Below are 26538 nucleotides of genomic sequence, written 5' to 3'. Positions count from 1 at the left end.
GCGTTTCCAATGACAGAAGGGCTAAACGCACACTTTTAGTCACCTTGCCCACAACTCTGGCTTAAGTGCGGGGAGGCGATGATGTAAAGAGGTGCAGTGCAAGCGTCTCAGTCCAGCTGAGGTTTATCCAGCAGGGGCATAACGCCGTGGCAGCTTTGCTGGATTTAGCATTCACTAACTCTTCTCCTTTCACTCAGGCTTACATGCTTACTCTGCACTGCTCATAAATCCTGCTAACGGCTTTACAGTTTTTAACCCTTTCTCATTATGCTGACAAATGCAGACCCGAGCCGTGCCTCTGTTTACTAACATGCTTTTTCTATTTTTAAACTCCTGCTGGCGAGAAGGAGGAGGCCGGGTCACCAATTGACAGTAAACAGGAGGTATTTGGTGTCTGGTGATTTGGTCTCTGTCTGTCTGTCTGTATGCTGTCTTTATTATAAATACTGTGTCTGTTAATTGTTCCTCGCCCTCTCTGCATATCTCCCACTGGGTTTTGTCTCTGTACCTGTGGCTGTCATCACTGACAAACAAAAAAAGCTATACTGCATTGCACCACATTAACAAGTGATCCAAAGGCTGTAGTGGCCTTTGGCATCCCAGCAAACATTTGAAAGACACTGATGGTCAGAATTAGGTGTAAAGGTTCACTTAAGATTTAGATATGGCTGTAATGCTTATAGTTTTATTAAATGTTCAAAATTTACTGGGATGGCTTTATTTTCTCATTTCAGAATCTGTCTCAGCATGATACGTGTATCTGATAGCTAAATCTTTGCTTTCTGTCTGCCTGCTTGTCCTCTCACCGGCTTACCGCCTTGTGTCTGCATCTGACCTTGTTCGTGCACTCTCTTGCCCCGCACTCTTCACCTTTGACCCCCTCTCTTGCTCGCCCATTGTCCTGCAACCAACTCAGCTCTCTCAGTTGGACCAGGAGACTACTCCTCGGCACAAACAGGAGGTACAGGTTCTTGGATTTTGGCTCTTGTGCTTCTTGTCGTGTGTGCCTTTAATAGACTGAGGTTTGCCCGCATCTTTTCAGTCAGTTTATATTTGATTTATTTATATATTTTAAAAGGTATTTGAAACATCCAGCAACAAATCTCTAGCACTGCTTTCAGAGATAGACGTGAGCTTCTCCCCGTCCTTAAGTGCCTGTAATGCAGCATCGGTGCATTCTTCTCTGGGAAAAGCACTCAGATGCTCGACTTAAGTGAATGTGCTGGTACAAGTTCTCCATTTTTAGGTTGTATTACAAGTCCTTCATTCAAAGCTCTACTTTAAGCACAGTAACATCCACTGAAAACATCAACAACACTTCATATTGTAAAATGCTGCTGTATTCTGACACCTATCAGAACCAGCATGAACTTTTTCAGCAGTATGAGCTATAGTAGCTCGTCTGTTGACAGCCTTTGACCCCACGTGCATCGATGAGCCTTAGCCGCCCATCGCCTTTGTTGTTTCACCATCACTTTTGATAGATACTGAGCTCTGTAGGCCAGGAACACCCTACTATAGCTGCGTTTAGACATCCTCTCACGCAGTGGTGTATCCATCACAGTTTAAACGTCATCAAACTTGCTCAGATCCTGACCCTTGCCTGTTTTTCTTGCTTCTAAAGCACCAACTTTGAGGATAAAATGCTAATTTGCTCCCTAAAATACCCCACCCATTAACAGGTGACAGGATTAAAAGATAATAAGTGTTATCCACTTCACCTGTCACAGTTTATAATGTTATGATTGGTGCAGTTATATCTGTAGGGGGCATTTATCAGATAAATATTTACCTGTTATACTGTTAGTGGAACTGAAAAGCTCAAAGAGGGGATGTTGCACTAGAAACAGTATAAGTTCCTGTTCTGAACAGCCGTTTCTTCAGGTGAACTGCAGAATACTGTTTATGCAGGTGAAGGAATATGGGTTTTGTTTTGTTTCCTGTAGCTGTTGTCCAATCTTCCAAAAAGAGAGCTTTCTGAGTTTTGATTAGCGAACGGCATTAATTGATTATTCATATTCATTTTGTCTTGCATCCTCTTTGCAGTGCGTGCCTTGATTGTTGTGCTCATTCGTGTTTTGAAAGCTAATTCTGTCGTAACTTATTGAAGCCATGCTGTAGCTTCAATAAGCATCTTAAATGTCAGTGAACACCAGCACAAAGGACCAAAATGTTAGCGGAATCTCTAACTGGCATAAATGCGAGCAGTTTGCGTGGCCTCCTCTCCCTGTGTACATGAAGTATTACCTCACAACGTTCCCATACATGCCATACAAGTCTCAGGTGTTCATGACAGACTGATGGACTGTTATCTTCTGCTCTTCTCTAGTTTCTGGATAAGTCGCAGGACGTCTTGCTGAAGCACCAGGCCAGCATCAATGAGCTAAAGAGAGCCTTGAGGGAGCCCAACAGCAAGCTGATGAACCGCGAGAAGCGTCTGTCAGCGACCTCCCCAACCAGCACACCAGAGAAGAAGGCTGTGAGTGGGGGATGAGGGTAGGGGAGCTGTGGAGGGCTTTCAGGTCCATTATGGCCAATATCTCAAATCTAGCGACCTCTAAAACTTGACATTCCATTAAAGGCCATCGATATTCCCGTGTGCCAGTGTCCTCTTTCCACTTCTCGCTCTCGTGCTCGTTATGCAGGTTTTTAACTGCTTCATTAGCCTAAAGAGATACTGCACGGTCATATGATTTAAAGAAACATAGTGATTGAGCGTGATTGTTGAAGATAGATTCTGTTTTCCCTGCAGGCATTTCAAACAGGTGTCTCCAATATCATGGCAGTCGGAAACAAACATACAAATCCCCTGTTTATTTTAGGACAGCCGTGTAATGAATTGCTTTCTACCTTTTCTCTGGAATACCAGGATAATTCTCTAAATATCTCCGAGGTGCTTGAAGATGACTGACAAGTAGCACACAAGGAAACATCTTGAAGAGATTAGATCCGAGATGTTTTTGAGATTTTCTCAATGCGAGGCACTCGAGAACCAATCATCAGTCGTTTTTTTCTCCCCTGATTGCCTAACAGTTAGATCGTTTTCTTTATGCTAGATCACAAAATCTCTCAAGCTTTCATGGTATTGTGGTAATAGGGCTTTTAAAGATGAGATTGGCCTCTTCAGATAGGATAGTGTTTGCTGGTGCCTAAGTTGCCTTCAGACAATCTCTCATCTGCTGTCTGCCACAATCAGATTATAACCACAGAATGTCAAATGTTGTCTGTGGCAGAAAATGTAATCTGCTGTGTGCTTCATTCCAGAGGTCGGGGTTGTTTCTGTTTGAGTGACATTCGAAAGCTGGGAAAGTCTTGCTGCTCTTTACTGTTTCCAAGAGATTTAGTGAAACTCAGCTCTTTGATGTTGTTGCAGAATAAAAAAAAAAAATCTTTTTGCATTGCAAATGCCTCCAGATTTGCTTATGTGGATTTGGTGGCTGTCAGGTACATGGAGCTGCATGATTTTAGTTTGAAGTTCATTAAAAAGTTTCTGCTAGAACAACTCGCTTGTATCCTGTTAACACTGATTCTTTCTGCCTTTTGCTTGAAGTTGTGTCTCACAAAATTGCTCTAATGGCTGTTCTTCCTTCTCTCTTTTAAACCCTCTTTTCTGCCTCGTCTCGGTCAGTCGGTGGGCCGGGCAATGGGAAAGGAACCTGTTAACAGCCTGTCTGTTGAGGGTTTCGTCCAGAAGACTCTGGTGACTTCACCCGAGGTTGCACATCTCTCACTCTTTCTCTTTCACTAAGCAGTTTACTGTTTGTAGCATTGGCATGGTGCAGTGCAATTCCTATTATGTACTGCTGTCTTTCCCCACCCAGCAAAAACTTGCTGAAAAGATGACTTTGCTATGACGTATGACAAAAAAAGTAGTTTCAATAATAATGTCTGTTACAATTGATATGCATAAAGCCAAAGCAGGAGCACCTTAAAGCTGGATTCTATCTGAAGGCTGCTGGATTATGATAGTTGTAGCTGCAGAAAGACTTGCGGTCCTTTAGAAATAAAAAAAGTACCTGTAGTATGAGACCGCATGCTCATTGCATAACGAGCTGTCAATCTCAACTCAACAGGCAACGAGCGTGCGGTTTCTCAGTCAGCTCTGCCCCATTTTTGTCAAGATGGCAATGGTGGAAAAGCTCATCTTGAGTCTTCCTAACTGGACTTTGCCAACCAACATCACGGTTGCTACATCTATCCTTTATACTGTCTGGACTGTAATAGCGCCTAAACATTGTGCCCTAAAACACAGAGCAGGACTGAGGAGCAGTCCACAAAGAAACATTAGACTAGTCTGTAGAGTTAGACGTGTCTTCATTTTACTCACAGTTAGTCTATTGTAAGTTTGACTGTTTCAGAAAAATAAATACCGAGTCATTTACAGCCACAAAAAACGACCCCCTGTCGGACTCGAGCCTCTTACTGATGTTGCCCTGGTAACAGTCAGCAACACCTGCTCTGACTAGTGGCACTCAAAAAGGAAAGAAGGGCTTATATTTTGTACTAATGCTATCATGGTGAGTTGTTAGAGTCTGTAATGACTCACTGGCAATATAAAGCAGTGAGGATACTTTGTTTGCCCTATTCAACTATCCTAGTCTGACTTAGACTTAGCAAAGGCACTGAGCCTTTAGAAGTTATTGTATCCAAGCTATGGTGCGGGTGTTTTATGCTACACTCACTAGAGTTTTGTGTTTCATAAAGTTTTATTTTTAATTATTGCCACACTTCTAAAAACGGCCTTGTTTATGTTAAATTCCTCCAAAGTCCCTCAGTCAGCCATTTTTTTACTCCTTTGAAAAAAGTCTAAATTGGCCCAGAATTAGTTGTTAAACATAAAAAAAAAAAACGACTAAACTCGTTTATTCAGCTAATAAATGTGATGTTTTGTAGATTTAGTGGGAGTATATCAAAAGATGAGGCTTTTCAACAGCCTGAAAGACAATTTGTAGCAACATCTGATAAGTTTGTCTTTTTAAATGAATATTATTGTTATTACTTTACATCTTTTCAACAGGTTTCTGCAGTGTCTGATGTGAGTCTATCAGGGTTACATGTGATCCCAATGGGAGATCCATTTTGGACTAAATTTAGACTAAATCAAATTAAACTCAGCGCAATTTCAATGACTGTTTTTGGGTTAAATAAATGTCAAGACCGGCTGACCCGATTCAGCACAAAGGTCTGCCCATGGTACTCGGGTGGTGATTTGTTTACCGTTTTAAAGAAATGCATATTGAATAGGTAATACCAATGTTCACTATAACTCCAATATGTACATTTTGGGCCCTTTTCTTGGATTGAAGTCCTTGTCTAGATTTGATTGTTTGCAGTAGCTGTGCTTGTCTAACTGTGTTTAATCTATACCAACATGTAGGGCTCTGAGGAGTGGGTATTGATTGAAAAACAAGAACCTTATCAACAAGACCATGACTGGAAGGCTGAAGAAAAGAACAAATCTCTCACACCTGATTCCTCATGGGAGAAAAAGGGTCTGGAAAAAGAGATAGACGTTAGCAAGATGATGCATAAGGAGGTAGCAGGGTATGACAGAAAAGAAATGAAAAGCCATATTGATGAGTTTCCATCAACAAAATCGTCCAGAGAGGCAGATGTATGCTCTGAGCCTCGACGTTTTGTGATCCAATTATCCGAGAATGCCGACTCGTTTCAAGACAAATCTCAAAGCAAACCAGCTCGAGCCTCAGACCCTGAGGCGAACAGCGATGCAGCCCCGGGCTTGCGGCACATGAAGGAGCGCACGGCTTCTAAACCGAGGAAAAAGAGGAGACCCCAGAGCTTAAACCTGGGAATGCCCACAGAGCTCGTCTACAGGAAAGGAGGAAGCGATTCCACCGAAGACGAAAACGAGGGCTCGGACTCAGACAACAACTCAGAAACAGCACCGAAGAGAGGAAATCATTGCGAGTCGCCCCCAGTCGCAACGATGAAAGATGATCAGGGTTTAGAAAAGGATCAGCTGGTCAGGGTCTATAAAGACGGCAAACAAGAGGGTAAATTAGTTGGAGAAAGCAGGGAGGTCTCCACCCAAGGAGCAGAGCAGGTAAAGAAAAAAGTGAGCCTTGTTGGGACAGCAGATGTCGATTTAGGCTCAGTGAATGGACCTGGAAAAATAGAGCATGATAGCTCATTCTCAGGGTCTAAAGGAGAGTGTGTGCTGAAGATGCGAGGGAAAGGCTTCATTGACAACAAAGAGTTAGCAGAGGTTAAACTACGACAGGTCAGGACACATGAACGGAAGGTCAGTAGCTCTGGAGGAGAGGATGTTGAGGGTTTCTTGGGCGACAGAGGTCAGAGGACGTCTCTCCACCGACTGTCAGGCAGCAGCTACCAGTCGGAAATAACCAGGATTGTTCCTCTCAAGCCGGAGCGTTCGAAGAGCGTCACGTCCAAGGACGAAAGGGACCATACGGGACAGGACGATCCAAGACGAGGGATCAGAAGAGAATACCGGTGGTCGGTTGGCTCTCCGGAGGGATCCTCAGACCTCAGCTGGACCGACGGTTCCAACTTTCATCCAGCGTTCGCGTCAGATCTGGAGGGCGTTGCTAAAATCGAGCATCCAGACGATAGCTTTCAGTGTGGTAGAGTGTTCGCGGAGAGCCAGTCGTTCAGCTCAAAGGTTTCGGGGCTTCCCAAAATGGCCCCTCCAGCGCCGCCGGTGAAAACACAGAAGGCGAGAGAGTCCGTGCTAATACTCCGGAACAGCAGAAACGCCAGCAGGGAGCCGAGCCTGGACGCGGCCAAAAAGAGACACTCGGTAACTCCTCTTGGCATCTGCTATTCAGTCATTGGAAACAAAGCATGAGCTTCAGACAGACTTCAGCATGAGCACGCCATTATTCTTTTTTCTACGTTTTCAATGACTTGAAACACTCATCCATCTTGCCTTGTTCGTGCCTGCATGAAGAGCAGGCGGAGCCGTACCTCTGCTCTGTCTTGTGGCAGTCAAAAAGTGTGGACATTTTCCCATAAGGCAGTCCAGTTTATCCCCCCCTCCCATTGCCTTTTGACATGCACCACACTGTCTGGCAAATCTGTACAGCTCAACACTGGCTGTGAAAGTTTAAACACACACACACGCAAAAAAAAAAAGTCATGTTTCGGTGTTTTGGTTCATCTTTTTCAGCTGCTGAACCTGAAATTTCCTCCCAGCTCACATTGTTCTCTGTCAGAGGGCGGCAGACTCACATATTACCGCCGCTCCGATGATTTATCCTCATCTCCATGTCATTTCCAAGCTGGAAATACAAAATAAGCGATTTATTGCATATGAACGTTAGAAATTAAATCACTCATTTGTGAAAGGAGAGGGTGGGGGTGTACTGTCATCCATTACTTTGTTAGAGAGCTAATATCTTCCAAAATTAGAGATAAATGGAGTATAGAATTGGTTTGTGCGCAAAAGATTGAGGAACCACATCAAACTGATAACCCTTAAAAAAAACTACTCAGAATTTACAAACTGTCGCTGGATCCGTCACATGGGTGGTAATAAATCAGAAATCATGCGTTGCATTATTTCCATTTACCCTCACCTGGATTGAAAGCCCAGCGGTGTTCTAAACACACCAGTTCCTCCAACTGTGAAAGCCCAGCAGGCAGCAAGCAAACAGACACCACAGCTCAGTGCCTGACACAGTCAGATTTGCTGCTTTCATTTCACTGTTGGTATCATTGGGAGCTTGCACGTGTTTGGCACCGGAATGAAAGGAATTTGGAGTGAATAGACATGACAGCTTTCATCATTCCCCACCTTTTCATCTGAGTCAAGCTCTTGCATATATTGGATTAAACAGGCATGAGGAGAGAGGTGTTGCGTAGCTCTCAGTGTGCGAACAGACCTCACTGGCGAGTGACAATCACATTAAGATCTGATTGAAGTGGGAGAGGGGGGGGGGGGCTGGGAAAATATTAAGGTGCTCCTCCAAACACGTGGACCCACTCTCCCAGTCATTTTGACAGGTTTTGAAATGCATCACGGCACCTTTTTAAAAAAAAAAATTTAATCAGAAATGTAACAACATCATTTGACTGTATTTGTGTTTAAATTCACGGTGAACCATTGCAACACTTTCTCAGTTAGTGGATGAGTGGCTGCTCTTACTACCAGAAACCTGCTCGTTATACAAAGTGCATGATTTTCTTGCCCTGCCTCTGCTAACTACAACAAATGGCTGTAGATATCGTGGTTGCTTTTCTGTCCTCTAAACTTCTACTGCTGTTTGCTTTTGTCACTGTAGAGCAGTCCTTGAAATTTGTGCTGGTATCCATTCTGAACCTGACTGGATCTGACTGGTCAGAACCAGCGGGCTTGAATTGGGTCTGGCTGAATTTCTCACCTAAACTTGGGTTTGAGTTAATAGCACAAACTTACTAGTGTGTTTGTGTTTTGTATTTACATTTGGACCCTTCAGGATCCCAGTTTAGGTTTACGCTGCAATATTTTGTGCACAGAACCCCACTGGGCTCATATCTTCAGACCCCAGTCAATCACTGCTGTGTCAGTCAGTCCACACTCCATTCCAGCTTGTGCTAACCCTGAGATCCTCTCTCTGCTCTTTCCTCTGCTTCCCTCTGCAGGAGCCTGTCTCTACTCCTGCTATATATGAAGAGCCATTTGCTGACTTCAAGGTTATTCATTTGTATTTGAACCCACCCTTCATATCCTCTGTCCATTTTTCTCTTTTCCTCCCTCGATGCATGTCTCGTAGCTGACTGCAGCTTTTACTACCTGTTATCAATGTATGTGACGTTCAAGTTGCTACTTTTACCAAAACAAGAGTGAGTCTGTAAGTGGATTGTCAGAGCTTTGGATACAAGAAAAGTCGTGTGTTTATATTAGCAGAAGACTAGCTGTTGCATTGCTAATGTTAGTAAGCTAGCTGTTTAAGGAAACATATTGTAGCTAGTTTATTAGGTAGCTAGGTAGTTGGAGCTATATGGAATATGCACACCACTATGTCTGAAGCCGGGTTGGTTTTTTTTGGAGTTAGGTCCAGCCCTCATCACATTCACTGTCAAAACGTCAAGGATGCAGTGGCAAAAAACTTTCCTCTCAGGGTCTTCAACAGGACTTTGCAAACTAATGGATAATGGCTAGCTTGAGTAGCAAGTTGCTTCTATAACATCGATGATTCCCATTTCTTGCCATCTCCATTCAAAACACTGTAGCTGTGCGATGCCAGAGTTTTGATCCTGTGTCTGTACCTGCACCAGAAGGAGTTTGGGGAGAGGAGGCCTCAGCCGAGCATAGCCTCGGAGGAGGAGCAGGAACGAGACACCGTGGCATGCATGAAGGAACCCCACCTGGGCATCGAACGCAAGTGTTCCAGCATGACGGTCAGCTCCACGTCCAGCCTGGAGGCCGAGGTCGACTTCACTGTCATCACTGACCTCCACTCGGGCCTCGAGGACTTTTCTAAGGGTGTGCCCGAACTGGGAGAGAGGGAGCGACAGCCAGAGGTGGGCCGGGAGGACTTTGAGGAGACCTCCAGGTTCTACTCTGCCCGTCTAATGGGCTCCCGGGACAAGTCTCCCATAGAGGAGAGGCTTCCTGAGGAGGGAATGCATCATGAGGTAGACAGATGAACGCATTTATACGTATTCATCGCCATCATCACCCACTGGCTTCACCCTGCCTGGCTGGACTTCAGTAGCCCCCTGCTGTATTTTTTATTTATTTTTGGACCATGATGTGTTCCTTAAATTTTGTTGATTCCTTATTGTGTTCAGTTTTTGTTCTACTCATTCTTATGTATTAATTGTAATTCACCCATTTTATTTTTGTTGGTGTTTCTTTGAATTTATTGCACCTCTTGCACGTTGTCATCCAGACTAATAAAAATGCATTTCACAGTTTGTTCCTATAAGTTAACATCGCTCGGTTGCTTTCTTTTGTTTAATATGCTGCTTACAAGAATGGGTCTGAAGTCTTCAGGCGACTTGCTGTGAGCAAATCGCTTGCTGCTCTTTGACTGTATTGTACTGTTTGTGTTTGATGCAGCCTCCCGTGGCAAAGAAAGACCCCAACACGGTGAGCGTGGCCCACAAGCTGAAAAGAGCTGACAGCAAGACGGAGACGCACACAAATGGATCGGAAGCCCACGCCAGCGTCGTTAATGTCTCTTCACAGGTAAACCGAACGCAAAAGCAGTAGAAACAACAGCACTATAGTCTGTGTGAGGTGTGTGCGTGTGAGCGTTTGAGCCGCCATGTTTCCTGCCAGGTAAATGACGCTCTGCAACGTGGTGACGTCATTCGGGGCGACTGGAATCGATAAGGGAATCGTTTGCAAAAATGACAAACAATTCCAAGGAATTGAAACAGTGGGAACCGGTTCTCAACAAGAACCGGTGTTCGATACCCATCCCTAGTCCTGACTGTGTACAAAGCAGCATAATCCACCGACCTGTACCTCTAAAGTGTAAAAATTAATCTTTGCTTTAAAATGTACAATTTTAGGTTTTTTTTTTTTTTTTACAAGAACCTCCATGCCACTCAGCATGGAAGGTGCTGTTGGCTTTACACGTATTTATTTGCACAGCTTTAACTTACAACATGTTAGATACTGGGCTTTGGATGTGCCTGAAAGCTCTAGACTGAGCTTGGCTTGCTATCTATTCCTCTAACTCATCAACAAGATGAAGATCTGTTTTCCCAAATTGACAAAGTATTTACTTTTTTTTAACTTCTTTAGGAAATGTTGGGTTGAATATGATGAGTACTTTAAATACTTATAGGTGAGTGCCAGGGGTGTCACTAGGTTTTAAGGACAGGGGGGGCTTAGCCCCCAAGAGATGCACACGACATGAACGAACGTAGTGAATGAGCACAAAATTTCACAAACAGAAAACAAAGACTGAGAAATTGTTTTCCTACTTTTTTGGACAGATTAAACATCCTAGGCCACCAATAGATCTATTGTTTTATTTCAGTCTGCTTTATAATACAGTACAACAAAAAAACAGAGGAAATGTGTTTGCTGCATCAATAACAAGAAAAAAACTGAAAATAAAAAAGTACATTTTTCTGGCTGCAATCACCAGTTACTTGGTGGGTGGAAGCATCAAAGAATGACGTCTGTTTTTAAGAGTGGCAAATCGGTCAATCACTCTGTTGTGACTCAGATGCTGAAGCGTGTCTTTTTCAATAGACATGACTGCAAGACTGTGAAGTCTTTTCTGACCCATTGTTTGACGCAGCCAGGAGTGCAGCCGACGCAGTGCACTAAAGGACCATTCGCACGAGCAGCTGCTGACAGGCACTGTTAGGGCAACTTGGATGGTTGCCTTCAGAGAGGGAAACATGTCTGAATCAAGGAGGTTGTACACAGACAACATATTTTTGGGTGGACATCCAGCCTCTGTTTTCCGGGTAAGAAAGTTTCTGGCCACCAGAACCTCCTCTTTTTTCAGGTCAAGTCTGTAGTTCATTCAAGTGTGGTTCACTCAAGAAGTTCTCAGATTTAGGACTGCATGCCTGGACGCCTTTTAGCAGCCCTGCATCTACACTGCAAAATCTTTGATCAAGCTCGCCAACCATCCGATCCACACAAGGGAAAAGTAACTCTCTTTTCAATGTGTCTGAGTTGTTCAATTCAGTGCGTGAACCCACAGTTGCCTCCAGGACAAAATCCTCCATTTTCCTCTGTTTGTGCCTTGTCTTGGCACCTGGTTCAGGGATACTGTGGGTGTTACACAGGGCCTTGGTTTTCTCATACAGCTCTGTAGCAAATGCCCTTAAGTGTGTCACACACAGCTTGTTTGCAGATAAAAGCTTCTGCCAGGTCTAAAGTCTCTTTCTGCAGGAATTTGTGGAGTCCTTCGGTTACAGACAGAATCGACTGAAACATCAGTAGTGCATAGACTGCTGAGAACTTGTAGAGCTTTGCTCTGAGACCAACAGCTATGGGGGATCCAATTGCAGATAGGCACTCCAAAATGGCAGGCAATGTCTCAAGAACTGCACTGATTGATCGCAACTGACATGCCCAGCGAGTGTTTGAAAGTTGCACAAGCTCAGTTTTTGTCAATCCAAGCTTTGCCTGAGTCTCCATGAACTTATGATGATTGACTAGGGAGGTGCTGAAGAAAGAATACACACACTCCAACAAGCTGAAAAGCTCCACAGCCTCTGGGACAGCCTTGCAAGTATTGCACAAAACCAGGTTGAGTTGATGAGCATAACAATGCACATAGATAGCCTCAGGATGGAGCCTTCTAAAATGTGCTTGTACACCTCTAGTGGAGCCACTCATAACGGCTGCACCATCATATGTTTGTGCTACACACTTAAGCTCTGCAAGACCATAGTTTTGGATCTGCTGCTGAATCTCATTTGCAATGGACTGGGCATCAAATGATTTTATCTCTGCAAGTGCAAGGAAACGCTCCTCCACTGCCCCCTCTGACACGTACCTGACACAAACAGCTAACTGCTCTGCCTTTTTATCCCTTGCCTCATCCACCATGATGGAATAGACTTTAGACTTTGTCATTTCAGATACAATGACACTAGTAACTTCCTGGGCACAACAGTCAATCATGTCATTCTGGGATGTTGGTGAGATATACTGTGCATTTGATGGGGGATTATGTTTTTGAAGAAAAGGATCAAACTCCTTCAAAAGCTCCATGCACGCAAGAAAATTCCCTCTGTTTGGGCTGTCTTCACCTTCATCATGACCACGAAAAGGGAGTCCCTGTCTCCCTAACATAGAGGTGACTGCAACAATTCGTCTGAGATACTCTCTTCTTTCGACTATCTCACTCACATTTGCAGTTGCTATCATCTGTGCAACGTTTCCCTGTTTGCTAGTTCCCTGGTAGCTTTTCCATGTAACAACACTGTCCTTATGTGTTTGTGCCATCTCATGCTTGCCAAAGATGACTAAAGCTTTCTTCCAGTTCTTGCAACCGTTACTGACCAAACTATCATGTTTGATGTTTTTGCCAAACACTCTACATGGGAAGCAGAAAGCTGCATTCTGGTTGACTGAATATTCTAACCAGTTGTGCTTTTCAAACCAGCTGTGGTTAAATGCTCGCTTCTGTGTACCAAAAGTATCATGTGGATAGCTCTTCAGCTTCACCTGTCTGGGCCCTGTGTCTTTGTCACCTAAATCAAACCCTGTAGTAGAATGAGTTGCTGCAGCTGCTTCATCATTTTCCCTCTCTTGGCCTGTTTGCTCTCCTCTCTCTGTAATAACTTGATCTTCCTCTGCCTCTCGATCTATTTGCTGCAGCTCCTCTGTCTCTCCTTGCTCTCTCTGACTTGAACTTGCCTGTTGACCTTTTTCTCCCTCAGCCACTCCTTCTGCCTCACCCTTCAAGATACATTAAAACATACTGAATTGTAATGTAAATTGCTAATATCATGACTTCTGCTCCCGCTCCACAGTAATTTGTTGCTCCCAAATATTTTGAAGTTACAAACATTATATTTTGAGCACACATGTGACTAAAATGGTTGCAATTTAAAGCCCTGAAAAATATTACTAAATTACTTGAATTGAAGTAATATTAAAATAGAACCCTCAAAAATATGTGAGTCAGGCTAATTTGACTTATATACATATCTCTCTCTTTGCTCTCTCCACTTTCTAACCTTGACTCTCCTAAATAAAAGCTCAAGTTAAACAGGTCTTATATGTTGTACCGTGACTGAAATGTTTCATATTTCATATCCATATTGAGTCCCATAAAATTCTAATCAGACTGTCTCCATCACAAATGACTCCATCCTTTGACTCACCTCTCCAGCAGACGTCTCTCCCCTCTGCCTCTCTGTGCTCCTCTGCCCTGACTCCTACAGGTTAATGGGGATGGAGTGATTATTATTATTTCCACTGATGATAACCATACCTGAATGAGCTCAGCTGGATTTTTCAGAGCTAAAACGAGTGACAGAAATTAACATTATGCTAACAATTTAACTTAGTGCGCTAGCCAGGTTTTTATTTACAAAATGGGGAGCATCTGGTTCATTATTTACATGGGACTCTCTGCTGTTAGCTGGAGCTAACTAATTGTTACTACCAGCCAGTGATGAAGACTTACTTTCTTGAAAAACTTGCGTATATCCATGATTTCTTGCCGTTTGCCACATGCACGCTAGTGTTTCTGCAGGTGTATACGAGCGGAGTGTAAAGTAGCAGTGAAAACGAGGACTGGATTTTCAGTCATGTGGATGTCCCCTGTGAACAACTGGAAGGGATTGGATAACGAAGCACTGACGCTACCTTAACAATGTAAAGCGAAAGGGACCAACCGAGTTATGATCATATTTGTGTGAATAGCGACAGGTTTATATTATTATTTCTTTAAACTCATATTCCTGCATCTTTATATTGAATTTGTCTGCAAGTTCTGTAAAAAAAAATCGAATAAGTTAAAAAAAAAAAAAAAAACCCACCAAATTATTTAGGGGGGCTTAAGAATATTTTAGGGAGGCTTCAGCACCCCTAAAATAGGCCTAACGACGCCACTGGTGAGTGCTAAAGAATTAGGGCTACGGGACTGGCAGAAAGAGGAAATGAGGATCAGTTCCAACAGTCGCCATCAAAGTGACTCGCGATTAAGAATTTCTTATTTGTACAGAGCTTGATTAGAGGAAAAAGCGTCTTCTTTGAGCTGCAGTGACATGATGGCCATATTCCCCAGACACGGATGGAATAATAGCATCATTATGAAGTGATTAAAGTATTGACAGTGTATTAATGAGGATGATGAAAGCAGGTGCGAATCCCATTCATCTCCGGAGGCAGAGATTTGAGTGCCGGCTGGCTGTCCCACAGGAGCCTTATTAAAATGTAATCATCGCTGGGCTCTTTAGCCATTCAGCTAATAGTGTGGATGAACTCAGGCGATGATGTAGAGAGGGTGCCTTTGAAGTGCCACATCAGCGTTGAGTTACATTTTCAAAGATGTCAGAGAAAGCCACAGTACAGAGTGTGCATGTATGCTTCTCAGGCAAACTGACGTCATTCGTGGGCAGACACAGATCCTCAGCAGTGACACTGCACAGCCAGCAGAGGGAGACATGCTTTGTCTGTTGAGCTTGGGTTCTAAACAAAAGCACAAAGGCTCAGCAGCTGCTCCGTTCCAGCTGTCTGCAAAGCACCCACACTGTAGGACAATTTATTTTGCTTTCACAAACAATTCATCACGTATAGTTATGAAAATACACCAGCAGCCTCTTTAAAGCAGAACAATAATGGAAATGAATGACACACAAAAACAATTTTAAAGGAATATAAACAAATCAGTCAAATGCAAAACTTTGGATATAAAGCTATAGTTAGGACACCATCAAAAAGTAAATCTCACATTCCAGTTTAGTACCAATTACTAAACCATGATGTGACTAAGCTTATCTAATCTGACGTTCTCTCTGCTACTGAAGTGCCATAATGACAAAATCTAGAGAAATTGGTTAATTGTGGGTGCCCATGAGTCTCATTAGGGATATAAAAAGATTTAAAATATATATAAATGAATTATTTAAGCGTAAAAAAAATTCCTGCTGGTGGGTTATACTTCCATTCCAGTAAATTACACCAAAGAGGAGACTGTTTTCTGAGTAAACTCTTTTTATGAGTCTGCTGTTACAAACAGGGTGTATATACACTCACACTTTAATAGGTACACCTCTTCCACTGCTTGCTGATGCATAATAATAAAAATAATCAGCCAATTACGTAGCAGCAACTACAAATTTGACAAGGTTAGCATCTTGACTGTCTAGTAATTTAAGTGACTCTGAATGTGGCATGGTTGTTGAGTATTTCAGAAACTATTGATCTGCTTAGATTTTCCTGCACCACCATCCTTTGGGTTTACCGGGAAAGGTCCAAAAGAGAGTAACTATCCAATAAACGGCAGTTCTCTACACAAAGTCCTTCAAAGCAAGGTGTGCAGAAGTGCGTCTCTGAATGCACAACACATCAAACCTTGAAGAAGATCACACCAAGCGCCACTCTAACCGGCTAACAACAGGAAACTACATTTTCTAAAGGCTCACTAAAACTGGACACTGGAAAAACTGGAAGAGTGTTGCTGGTCTGCAGGTCTGCAACATTTGCATGGCAGGGTCATAATTGAGTGTAAACCACACGAAAGCATGGATACAGCCTGCCTTGTATGTATAGTTGCTGCTGGTGGTGTGATGGCTACCGGAGTATTTTTGCTGGCCATGCATGGCTGCATTTCACCAGGATAGTGCACCATGCACACCAACATGACTTCATCATGAGTCTGTTGTACTCAAATGCCCTCCACAGTCACATGATCTCAATCCCATGGAACACCTTCGCGATGTGGTGGAACAGGAAGTCAAGGACATGCAGCTACTGGATGATGCTGGCATGTAAATCTCTGAGGAATGTTTCTAGCACTTTCTGCAGCACAAAGAATTATTCGACGCGACTGGGAGGTTCCCGGGAAAAATGTGTTTGCTGTTCTTTTTGAACAATCTGCTGGATAAATGAATCAAATTTCGGTTTTTATTTAACCACTTGCTTCTCATGCCATCCAAATATGGTGATAGAAAATATCGTCACTTTGGTGACATCAAGGACTGGGCGGCTAGCATTTAGCTGCTAGCTGATTCATGTCTGCTGGAAGACATTGTAATTTACCTGAGCTGACCTTAAAAAGGAACGAGACCTTTCAGTGAGACAATAATCTTGAACGCACTAGCAATTCTACCAAGAGATGCCCTCGAATGAAGAATGAAGGCTCGTGAAAAGCTCACTTTGAAGTCCCATTGAACCGTTGTACATTTAATACATTTAATAAAATCCCTCAAATATCTGATTTTGCATAGAAGAGTGAAAAACTTCACCTTTTATACAAAAGTCCTGCACAAAATAGTTATTCTTGCTAAAATGCCAAAGCAATACTTGTTTCTGAGCACACTGCTGTACTTATATTACCTTTACTGTATCCATATGTACTGTTTGAGTACAGGGGTGTACAGAGGTTGGTGTTCTTATTTCTATATATTACCTTGTATATATCCATGATGAAATGGATGCTGTCAGCACAAACACTGTTGACTTGGATTTGATGGAGCAGTAAATCAGTCCTCATCACTTTCTTTAAAGTGAGACTTTTTAACGAGTCAGTGTAGAGATAAACAGAGATAAACAGCAGAACTTCACCAGCAGACGTGTGATGTGCTTTAGATCGCTTTCACTGTATCTAATGACATAAATAAATAAAGACAGTAAGGCAGCATTAACAGCAGGTCTTTTTGACTCGACAGGAAAAACAGATGAAACAAATTAGAATAAATTGTCCAAACAGCAGTGACACCATGAAGCAGCTCAGCGACGGTGCTCATTATGTTGTTTATAGCCGCTTGTCCTGTTTGACATGCCAAAATGTCTGTTGTGGAGGTCCAGCCCTGGCATTGTCATTAACTGAGGAGCAGCCTTAATTCAGGTTTTTGAATATGACCATTATGTTCCTGCTGTAGTGTGTCAGAATGAACGGCCTCATTTCATCATATATATGTTGTCTCTATAACAGGGGTGGTTCAAAATGTAAATGTGAAAAATTGAAATGTAAACTCTATGAAAAAGGAAGTAAAATCAAACTCCTCAAAGTGCAATGTTAAATCCACTACAATTAGCAGAGAACAAAACCACACTATTCTATTTTAAATATGCACTAATGCTTCTTTGCACTAATCACAGATTGTATTTAAAAAGCTCATTAAAGACTGTTAATAAGGGCCATTTCCTCTTTTTCAGAACTATGGAGTCGTCAGTCCACAGGAGGCTCCTGCTGCCGTCAAAGAAAATGGCTCTCCTGTAAGTATCTTTGATGAGGAGCAAAGGGACAGTACGTGTGTGTGTGTGTGTGTGTGTGTGTGTGTGTGTGTGTGTGTGTGTGTGTGTGTGTGTGTGTGTGTCCACAGTGAGAAACCCTAGCGATTTGTCCACTGATTTCCTCTCTTCTTGCGTTGAACTTTCATATCCTGTTGAATGACTGTAGAAATGAATAATGTTACACGAGGCAGCTGTTTGCAGGACCACATTCAGATATCTTCACGTGTTTCTTTGTAATATAGTCTGTTGATTCCAACATTTACATTCTACCAGCAGTGATAGCTGTTTTTTCTTGATGCTCATTATATTTCTGTCCAAGTCAAAGTCCTGAAAATGCTAAACTTAGAGTTTTGCTTGATGTTTTAAATATGTGGCCAAGTACTAAAACAACTGCTCAAGGCTGTATGACCAATCAGCATGTCTCACTTGATGTGATGAAACGAAACATTAGAGTACATTAATAGAACTAACAGTTGTGTTCATCGTCCCCTTGTCTTTACAAGCCCTGCAAGCATATTGTGCAATCTTTTTGTTCATTGGTGTGAAAAATGTGATCAGTGTACTAGTGACGAATTTTCTGGCTCTTATTTTGAAAGTTCAGTTGTTGCTAATCGGTTACCACTGACACATCCCATCTCGCGCTTTCTTACCGGTGTGGCTACAGCTAGCAACTTTAAGTTCTGCTCTGGAAATCTAATTGCTGGAGTACCTGCAGCAGGTGCAGCGGCGTTGCAGAGCAGAACAAGGACTGCTGTTGCCAACTGTCATTCAAGACAGTGGAGCTGATTTTTGTTGTTATGCACAGTCCACTATGATGAGACTCACTGGTTTATTAGGCGCAAAGTTACAAAGAATGTACTTCTATGGGAAATCATTACAAGATCAGCTGTTAGTGAAGTTTTTTTTTATAACGCAGAGAAAGCAAATTGTTGCTGCACACATCAGCATTGTCAGTGGCTTGTATTATTACCAACAGCTGATAAAGAGAGTTTTGTTGACCAGGGCATGTGGTGCACAGAAACTCTGATAACAGTTAACAGATTTCAGATCTTTGATTTAGATCCCAGGAGGCCGAGACCCCCCAAGGCTGGCAGAGCAGTACACGTTGTGTCCGAGCATGTTTTTGCTGTTAGCTTCGTCTATTTGTGTATAACTGCTCTCTAATGACTGTGCTGCAGGTAAAAGCCAGCACCCAGGGGAGAGAGTCTGTTGTGTCCCCGCTGACCATCACTGCTGAGAACGTTACCTCAGCAACCACGACACAAGTTACCAAGGTAACACTTCATGAGTTCCTATGGTTACAGTTTGATGGCCGAAGCATTAGGTCAGCGCCATCACATCTTTGTCTGCGTTACCCGTCCTTATAGATGCATTGGAGTGGAAGATCAAATAGATTTTATTTTCCTAACTTCTTAACTTCTTAATAACAGGAAACTGTAATTAATATGTTAACAATATATTTTGATAAGGTGATCGACTCTGATAGGCTTTACATGAATACTAATAATACAAATCATTATTCCCTGCAGCTCTATTAGGACTGAATTACTGTTAGACAACATGATTCAGTGTGTTTCTACGTTATCAAGACTTTTAGTGCATAAAGACACATTTAGTTTTACAGGACACCAGTTTCATATCACTTAACAGTTAAAAAAGTCTCACACTAAATAAACTGAATGGATCTGTGTAAATTGGAAGGAGGACATGGATAAAATAGACTACAATAACAACACACTGCTGCTTTTTCTTGTGTGTCATTTTATATGATTCATTAAATTTCATTCTTTCTTTATTCAACAGACTGTGAAAGGAGGCTACTCAGAGACCAGGATCGAGAAGAGGATTATAATCACAGGAGATGATGATGTGGACCAACATCAGGTGAGAGACACTGTTCACAGAAACCCTCGCAAAGCAATGTTCGGATGAGAGGGTTACGACACACGCGTTGATGGTTTTTATGTCCCCAGGCACTTGCCATGGCAATCCAAGAGGCAAAGCAGCAGCATCCTGACATGCTGGTGACAAAAGCAGTAGTTATCAGGGAAACAGAGTCGCCCACTGAGGAGCTACAACAGAAAGCAGAGGTAAATATCTCTTGTTACAAGAACTCTGTACTTTTTAAGGATTACTTCAAGCACTTGACAGGCACAGAGCCTATGCTTAGACTCAAGGTTTTTTGTTGGAAAGTTAACCAAATGATTACAAAACACAGAACAAGTACAGAGGGCCACCTAGGTGCAAAGCTAATCCAAAGAAATGCAAAACAATTATAAACAGTTGGGAAATGACTGCCGAGAGAAATAAAGCAACTAGACATCAAAATGAGATACAAAATAACTACAAAGGAGATAACAGATGATTACAGAGGGATGCCAAATGACAATAACTATATATTAAAAAATTATTGTAAAGATGTAACTGGACTATAGAAGGATGAAAAATGACCTTAAAGAAATGCCAAGTACCTACATAATAATGCAACTACAGATTCAGACCAAATGACCAAGAAGATACAAAGTGGTTTAGACTTGCCAGAGATGCACACACATTACAAAGGAGAAATGAAAACAAAATGATGCAAAACTGTTCCAAATTACTATAGAGAATGAAAAATATGCACAAAAAGATATACAAAGACATAAATTGACTGCTAAATGACGTGCATAATAACCATGAGTAACATAGGGATGCAAAATGTCAACCAACAGAAAGAAAGATATTACATACAGATACAAAACATCTAACTATACAATAAATATTAATTGAGAAGAAAAGAGTAATAAACCCGATGCCTACAAAAGATGCAGAACATTATCAAACAAATGGAACTAGAATAGATACAAAAAGAAAGCAAAATAGCTAAAATGAGATGAAAATGTACCTCCAGCCTCTTCCAGGAATCACTGTTATCACCTCTGAGTATGTTAACCCTCAGATGATGGAATCTCAGCTTTTCTGGCTCAGCAAACAGGTCAGAGTACTGAGTCCTAAAACAGATAAGGATTAGAGATTCAAACCAGATCAGCTCCACATCCAGTTGGACTGTTATTTGCCAGTTCATCCTGTCTGGGTCTGTTTGGATCTCTTCATAGTGGGTTATTCGGTCCCAACATGATCTGTATTCCTTATGGAAAATGGCCCATCCTCCGAAAACTATACTAAAATATTGCCTGTCCTGTTTTTTATTTTATTTTTTGTTGTTAAATTTGATACTATTATTTAACTCTTGGTATTTATGGCTGTGCTATACAGATAGGAGGCATCATCTATCAGTGAAGGCTGATATTAGATGAAGTTGTAAATGGTTATACTGGGGAACACTAAAGTAGATTATTTTCTGTCAAACTCATAGATTATTTCTGCCATGACTGGATAAAAATACTTAATAAATGCTATGGTGAATCTTGGTATTGTAGCGCCATTGATAATGGTGTTCTTTCTCTACTCACATTGACTGAGGGTGATTGAACTCAGAGCTGATTGAAGTAACACTGATCGGCTGTTCTGGAACCAAAAAAGTCAGTTTGTAAAACGTTCTCCGTGGAAAAAGGGCTCAGCTCTCTGTGGGATGTAGTAAGATACAAAACCATTATAAAGACATCTTAAATGAACAAAAAGGAGAGACGAATCCTACAAAGATGCAAAATTAGTGTATTAATGTAGAGTGACTACACATGGCACAAAAAAATGAGAAGAAAGAGAAGAAAAACAGATTTATACATGCTCACGAGCACGAAACATCTTTTTATGTATGTGTTGTCATGTGGTTGCAGTCCTGATTGAACATGGTGGCTCCTGAGACGGGGGACAGGAGAGGATCCTCCAGCTGTGTGTCTCCGGCCCCGCCCTGCAGTATGCCACCAACCCGATAAGAGGACTTTCTACCCCACTGTGTACACACCAACACGACAACAGACTGCGTTCCACGAAGCAGTAGACCTCCACTCCTTTCCCTTTAGACGTACCAACTGTGACTGGCCTCTGACCTGACCCGGCTTCCCATCCCGTACCGGCCGATCCCAGCCCTCCACCCTCTAGTGGAAAGAGGAAAAATCTTCGATTGGAAGATTTCTCACATTTCTTCCATATTATTTAATGTAACATGTTTTGGCTCGTTTGAACCAGTGAGGTGTCACCTCTCACAGTTTGTGTTTAAGGGTCACACGTCTACCCCGTGCTGCTGTTATTATTAGAGAAAAGGAGGGGTGGGAGAAAGTATGGGGACAATGCTGGTAGCATGGGTAGGGATGGGGAGGTGCCAAGTGGCAAGAGCCAGCCTTTTTTGCTTGTTGGCCATCTCCTAGCCATGCCACCTTCAGTATAATCAACTGCTGTCTTATTAGCTTTTTACATTTTTATCTATAGAGGATCTAATTTATGTTCAGTGTTTGCTTGTTTATGAAATATGTATAATATCAGAAGATTATAATCTGCATGATTCAATTAAAAATAGCAGGGGGAATGAAAACAAAACAAAAATACACACATGAATATGTCCGCCTTTGGAAGCCCGGAGAAGTGGGAATGAGGACCGTTGAGAAAGTGTAAAATACATGAGGCCAATGAATGGTGGACAGACTGTACTAACTATTCAGAGGACAGCTGAAACTGGTCCCAGTCTTCAACACACAAGCATCACTGTCCTCGTCCAGCTTCACTGTTATTGTTTTGCTGTCAGCTCACCACCAACACAAAGAGATGCTGGTCACAGTTTTAGGGTTTTCAGAGGAAATTTTAAATATAAATAATATTCTATTTGTGATATATATTTACTTCTTTTTTCCTTACTTGCTTTACTGACTTCCATTGGGAAACAGAGTTTGTTTGACACTCTTGTGTTTTTGGACATTTCAGCCTTTATGTGTGAACATGCTGTAAATTCTCCCCGACAGAGCTGTAACCAACTGGCTCCAAACTTAGAGCTGGTTTTCCAGATTGTAAAGTTGGGCTGCAAAAAGCCAATGTTGACATCAAAGCCACCAGCTGTGATTTACTAATGTTGGCCACGTTTAAAGAGCTTAACAAGCCCAAACTACAAAATCGACGTTAGCAGTATCGTAATAACTGTGCATAAGCGGTAGCTGGGATATTTAAAAAATATTAATAGCGTTAGCGATGCACATATTATAACAGCATAAATATTCATGTAATTGCTCTTTTTTGTGTATTTGTACAGTTATAGTTAGACTTTTGTCATCTCTGTACTTTGTACTTTGACTTTCTTTTTTGCAAAAAAATCACTACTCTGACTTAACAGCTATGGTAAAATTTAAACACTAGCATTATTGCTATCATCATTAAATTGTCAAAAACTTTTTTTACTTATTGACATAATATTGCTATCAAGATAATTATGATATGGCGACATGACGACAGTCTTATCTGTCCAGTTTCACGTTTAGACATCTGTGATAATGAACTTGTTAGCATTTAAGCAAACAGCCAGATTAGCACGAATTAGCATTTATTTGTAGCTCTTTTTCTACCAAGCTAATAATTCAAATCCATTCCTTAATCGCTGTCGGCACTCTTATAGTGCTGGTATGATTTGTTTCTTTTTTTTTTTTTCTTCAGGGATTTTGTTTTGCTGTAAAATTCTTCACTATGCTAACTTTGCTAACCTACCTGCAGGCTCATGTTTAGACGGTAGCAACGCAAGGTTTTATTAAAAGCAGCGTAAACCATGCTGTAAAAAGGTGTAAGAGTGAACCAAAACAGTGAGCTGAAAGGGGCTAAAATGCTAAGGAAACTACAGAGTCAGTTTTTTTCTTTTGATTAGCTTGTTATGTAAAACCACTGATCATAGCAGCTCTTTAAATAGCGACTGGTTCTTGGATTGTGCGCATGTTTGCAGACACAGCCTGAAGAGTTCAAGACACAAGATTAACAAGGGTACTTTTTCTCTCTCATTTTTTTGTTTTGTTTTCAGGTTAACCTTTTGAAGTTGTGGTTTATGAGTTTGTATTTATAGGAGTGGTCGGCTCCTCCCTTTTTCACATCACAGACAAAGCGTATAGTATGTCATGCGTTAAGTGGCCTCCACCCACACAGCGTGCTGGTTGTCTCATATTGTATATCCGTCGATTCTGGGTGACCTTTAATACTATACTATGCATCAGCTATCAAACATACAAATCCCTCTAACGGAGCCCGACCCGTGTTAGCCTGTGTCCCCGCTGTCACTGTTAACTTTTCGTGCTACTGTTACCTGAAGCAGTGACGCGCACTGCTTGTGAGATTTGCAATAAGCAGACATTCTTCTTATTCTGTGTCCTCTAAAGGGAGAAAACTGTGAACTGTCGTGTGTATCAAAGCGTAACCAAAACCAACAACACGGAGTTGTAAAATGACATTCGAAGGAATCTTTCCAACACTTGTGACCATGGCTTTGTTGCCCTCTTCATCTAATCCTCCCTTTGCCCTGATTTGAACCTGTTGACCTGCTGTTGGTGGTGTCTGTGGAAAACAGGAGAAAACTGATGATTTGTATATTCCGTTTTGCTCTGTTTTATTTTACCTGGTCATATGACACTGGACTGTTGAGAAGGCACTTGCTTGCAATGATTTGCAGCACATGTACTGTAACCTGCTGGGGGGAAAGCCTGTCTTTGCTGTAGGTCTGGACACACTACTGATGGAAAAGAACAACTGTAGGCATCGGGAGAGAAGCTGTGTAATGAGGTGGTGAGTTGGAGGATGGAGGACCTGTATTTATATATAAATATCTGTACTTCTGTGTATTAGCCTGTACACTTTGTAGAAACTGACAGGAGCAGAGATGTGTTTTTATGTGAGGGACGAGGCAGTAAGTAGAACCCGAAGGACAGCGGTGCAATAGAAATGTCACACGAATGGGTGCCTTATGTTAAGAGCCGCGGGAGCAATTATCAGTGCACGCCTGAAAGTGCTCTTAATCACCACGAGGCAGATGGAGGAACGACCTCTCCTCTCCACCCAAGGTGAAGAGGAGCTGTCTCGAAAGCGAATTACTGTCTTGTAAAGAATATGACTTTGAAGGCAGCGAGAAAAGGAGTCTCTCTGAATATGAAATGTTGGTCCTCAACGAGATGACGAACGTTTTTGGCCCCATTAACTTTAGAAAACCAGCACAGTATGGATCACGGATGTGAGTTTTTTTCCCTCTGTGAAGACCATCAAACTGCTCTGCTGTAAAGCCTCCACCTCCAAGTCTCCACTGCCTTTTGCTCTACATCCCCCTAGTGCTTGGTGGTGTGTATTTGCTGTATTTGCATTCAGTCTAAATGGAAAAAAACATACATGCATAAATAAATGTCTCAGTATGATTCAAACACTGTCTCTGATTCTGTAATGAAGGGAGAGGGATTTCTTTTTGAACTTGAGGAAATGTTTGTTTTGTTTTTCCCCTTCTGTTACTTGAATATTTCCATACATTTACAATTCAGCTTGTGAAATAAAGGGCTTCTTTTGTAACACCAGAGTAGTGAAGGATTCTTGCTGGAGTGAATATGATGGAAACAGCCTTGGTCTGTATTGCCATCTTGTGACCACGTTCGGTACATGCAGTAAAAGTGGGCTGCAGTGGGTTTCTGGGTGCTCTTAGTGCCACCTAGTGGATTTCTGAAACCAAAGAAGCATGCTCAACATTTTCACTGAACTTCAAAAATCACTTGGTACTTCACACAGAATACAATCACCTTATATTAGTCTGCGAAACACCTGCAGGATGTCTTCACATTGTTTACAAGTCACAATAGTTTCACCTTTGCTGGTACGGAAAGCCAATTATGTCAAAATTCTTCTTTTTTCTTTTCCCCACATACAGTCTCATTGCACAGATTGTTTTTTTCTAATTGCCCATGATGGGTAGATAACTATGGCTGTGTCCCAGTTTTATCATTTATTTATTTATTTTGCTCTGGCTTTTCCCATACCAGAGTCTGTCACTGCTGCTACAGAAATCCACTTATGTCTTAATTCACCCCCTTGATTTCTTTTTACCAGCTTTAATTTAGATTTATATCACCAGCTGGCATTTGCACATTTATAATAAGTTTCCATTGCAGGTCTTGATTAATCAGTACCGTATCACCCCAATAGAGCACGTTGCTGTCAGATTATCGGTGGCTCCTATGGTATTTAAAAGTAGGATGGGAGGTGGACCCTCCATCTTTCAGTGGTTTTTATACACGACTCTGCATTTAATTATTAGTTATTATTAGTCTCTGGCTCTTTTCTACAGCGTGTCTTTATCCTGTCTTCCTCCCCTAACGCCCAGCTGGTCACAACAGATGGCCGCCCCTCTGCTGGAGGTTTCCTGTTAAAAGGGAATTTTTCTTTCCCACTTTCATCAAGTGCTCGCGCATTACCGCTGTTTGATCGTTAGGGTTTTCAATGTATTATTGGAGGGTATTTACCTTCAATATTTAATATAAAGCAATTTGAGGAGACTTTTTTTGTTATTAAGGGCTAATATAATTAGAATTGGAATTGAAGCGACAATAACATGTTGGATGATGGGAATTGAAGGATCTAGGTCTGCACAGTTTACTCAAAATAAATAACGAATGAATAATGGATACCGCTTAGTATGCTGGCATTAGGTATTTTCTGTTCTGCAGCAGTTTGCCCTCTAGTGGTTGTTTTTGTGTATTTTTTTTTACTCTGTAAGATCGAGCCAGAGGCAGTTTCACCTC

The 26538-nt window shown here is 41.8% G+C and overlaps 1 protein-coding gene and 1 long non-coding RNA gene across 15 annotated transcripts in view; one reads left to right on the top strand and one right to left on the bottom strand.

Moving 5' to 3' along the window:
* Positions 1–25320, top strand: part of LOC113022962 (band 4.1-like protein 1) — a 95654-nt gene extending 70334 nt beyond the window's left edge. For 2 of the 14 annotated variants that reach the window (XM_026168947.2, XM_026168948.2), the window contains exons 13-25: positions 345–383; positions 917–961; positions 2330–2479; positions 3629–3715; positions 5378–6781; positions 8605–8655; positions 9241–9600; positions 10028–10156; positions 17780–17839; positions 19036–19131; positions 19661–19741; positions 19831–19947; positions 21637–25320. In XM_026168947.2, coding sequence (XP_026024732.1) covers positions 345–383; positions 917–961; positions 2330–2479; positions 3629–3715; positions 5378–6781; positions 8605–8655; positions 9241–9600; positions 10028–10156; positions 17780–17839; positions 19036–19131; positions 19661–19741; positions 19831–19947; positions 21637–21642 — 2625 coding nt within the window. In that variant the 3' untranslated portion in view covers positions 21643–25320. The remainder of the gene's footprint in view (positions 1–344; positions 384–916; positions 962–2329; positions 2480–3628; positions 3716–5377; positions 6782–8604; positions 8656–9240; positions 9601–10027; positions 10157–17779; positions 17840–19035; positions 19132–19660; positions 19742–19830; positions 19948–21636) is intronic. The other 12 variants (XM_026168950.2, XM_026168949.2, XM_026168952.2 and 9 more) reach the window with 12 other exon arrangements.
* On the bottom strand, positions 12985–15207 carry LOC113022964 (uncharacterized). The gene is made up of 2 exons (XR_013909326.1): positions 14082–15207; positions 12985–13830 (listed from the first exon to the last, which is right to left on the bottom strand). It is a non-coding gene; the product is annotated as an uncharacterized LOC113022964 (long non-coding RNA).
* Positions 25321–26538: the final 1218 nt, after the last annotated feature.

This window comes from Astatotilapia calliptera, chromosome 5 (assembly GCF_964374335.1).
Source record: "Astatotilapia calliptera chromosome 5, fAstCal68.1, whole genome shotgun sequence".
NCBI classification, from domain to species: domain Eukaryota; kingdom Metazoa; phylum Chordata; class Actinopteri; order Cichliformes; family Cichlidae; genus Astatotilapia; species Astatotilapia calliptera.
Note: the sequence above shows the minus strand (reverse complement) of the source record. Positions and strands in the feature narration are given on the sequence as shown.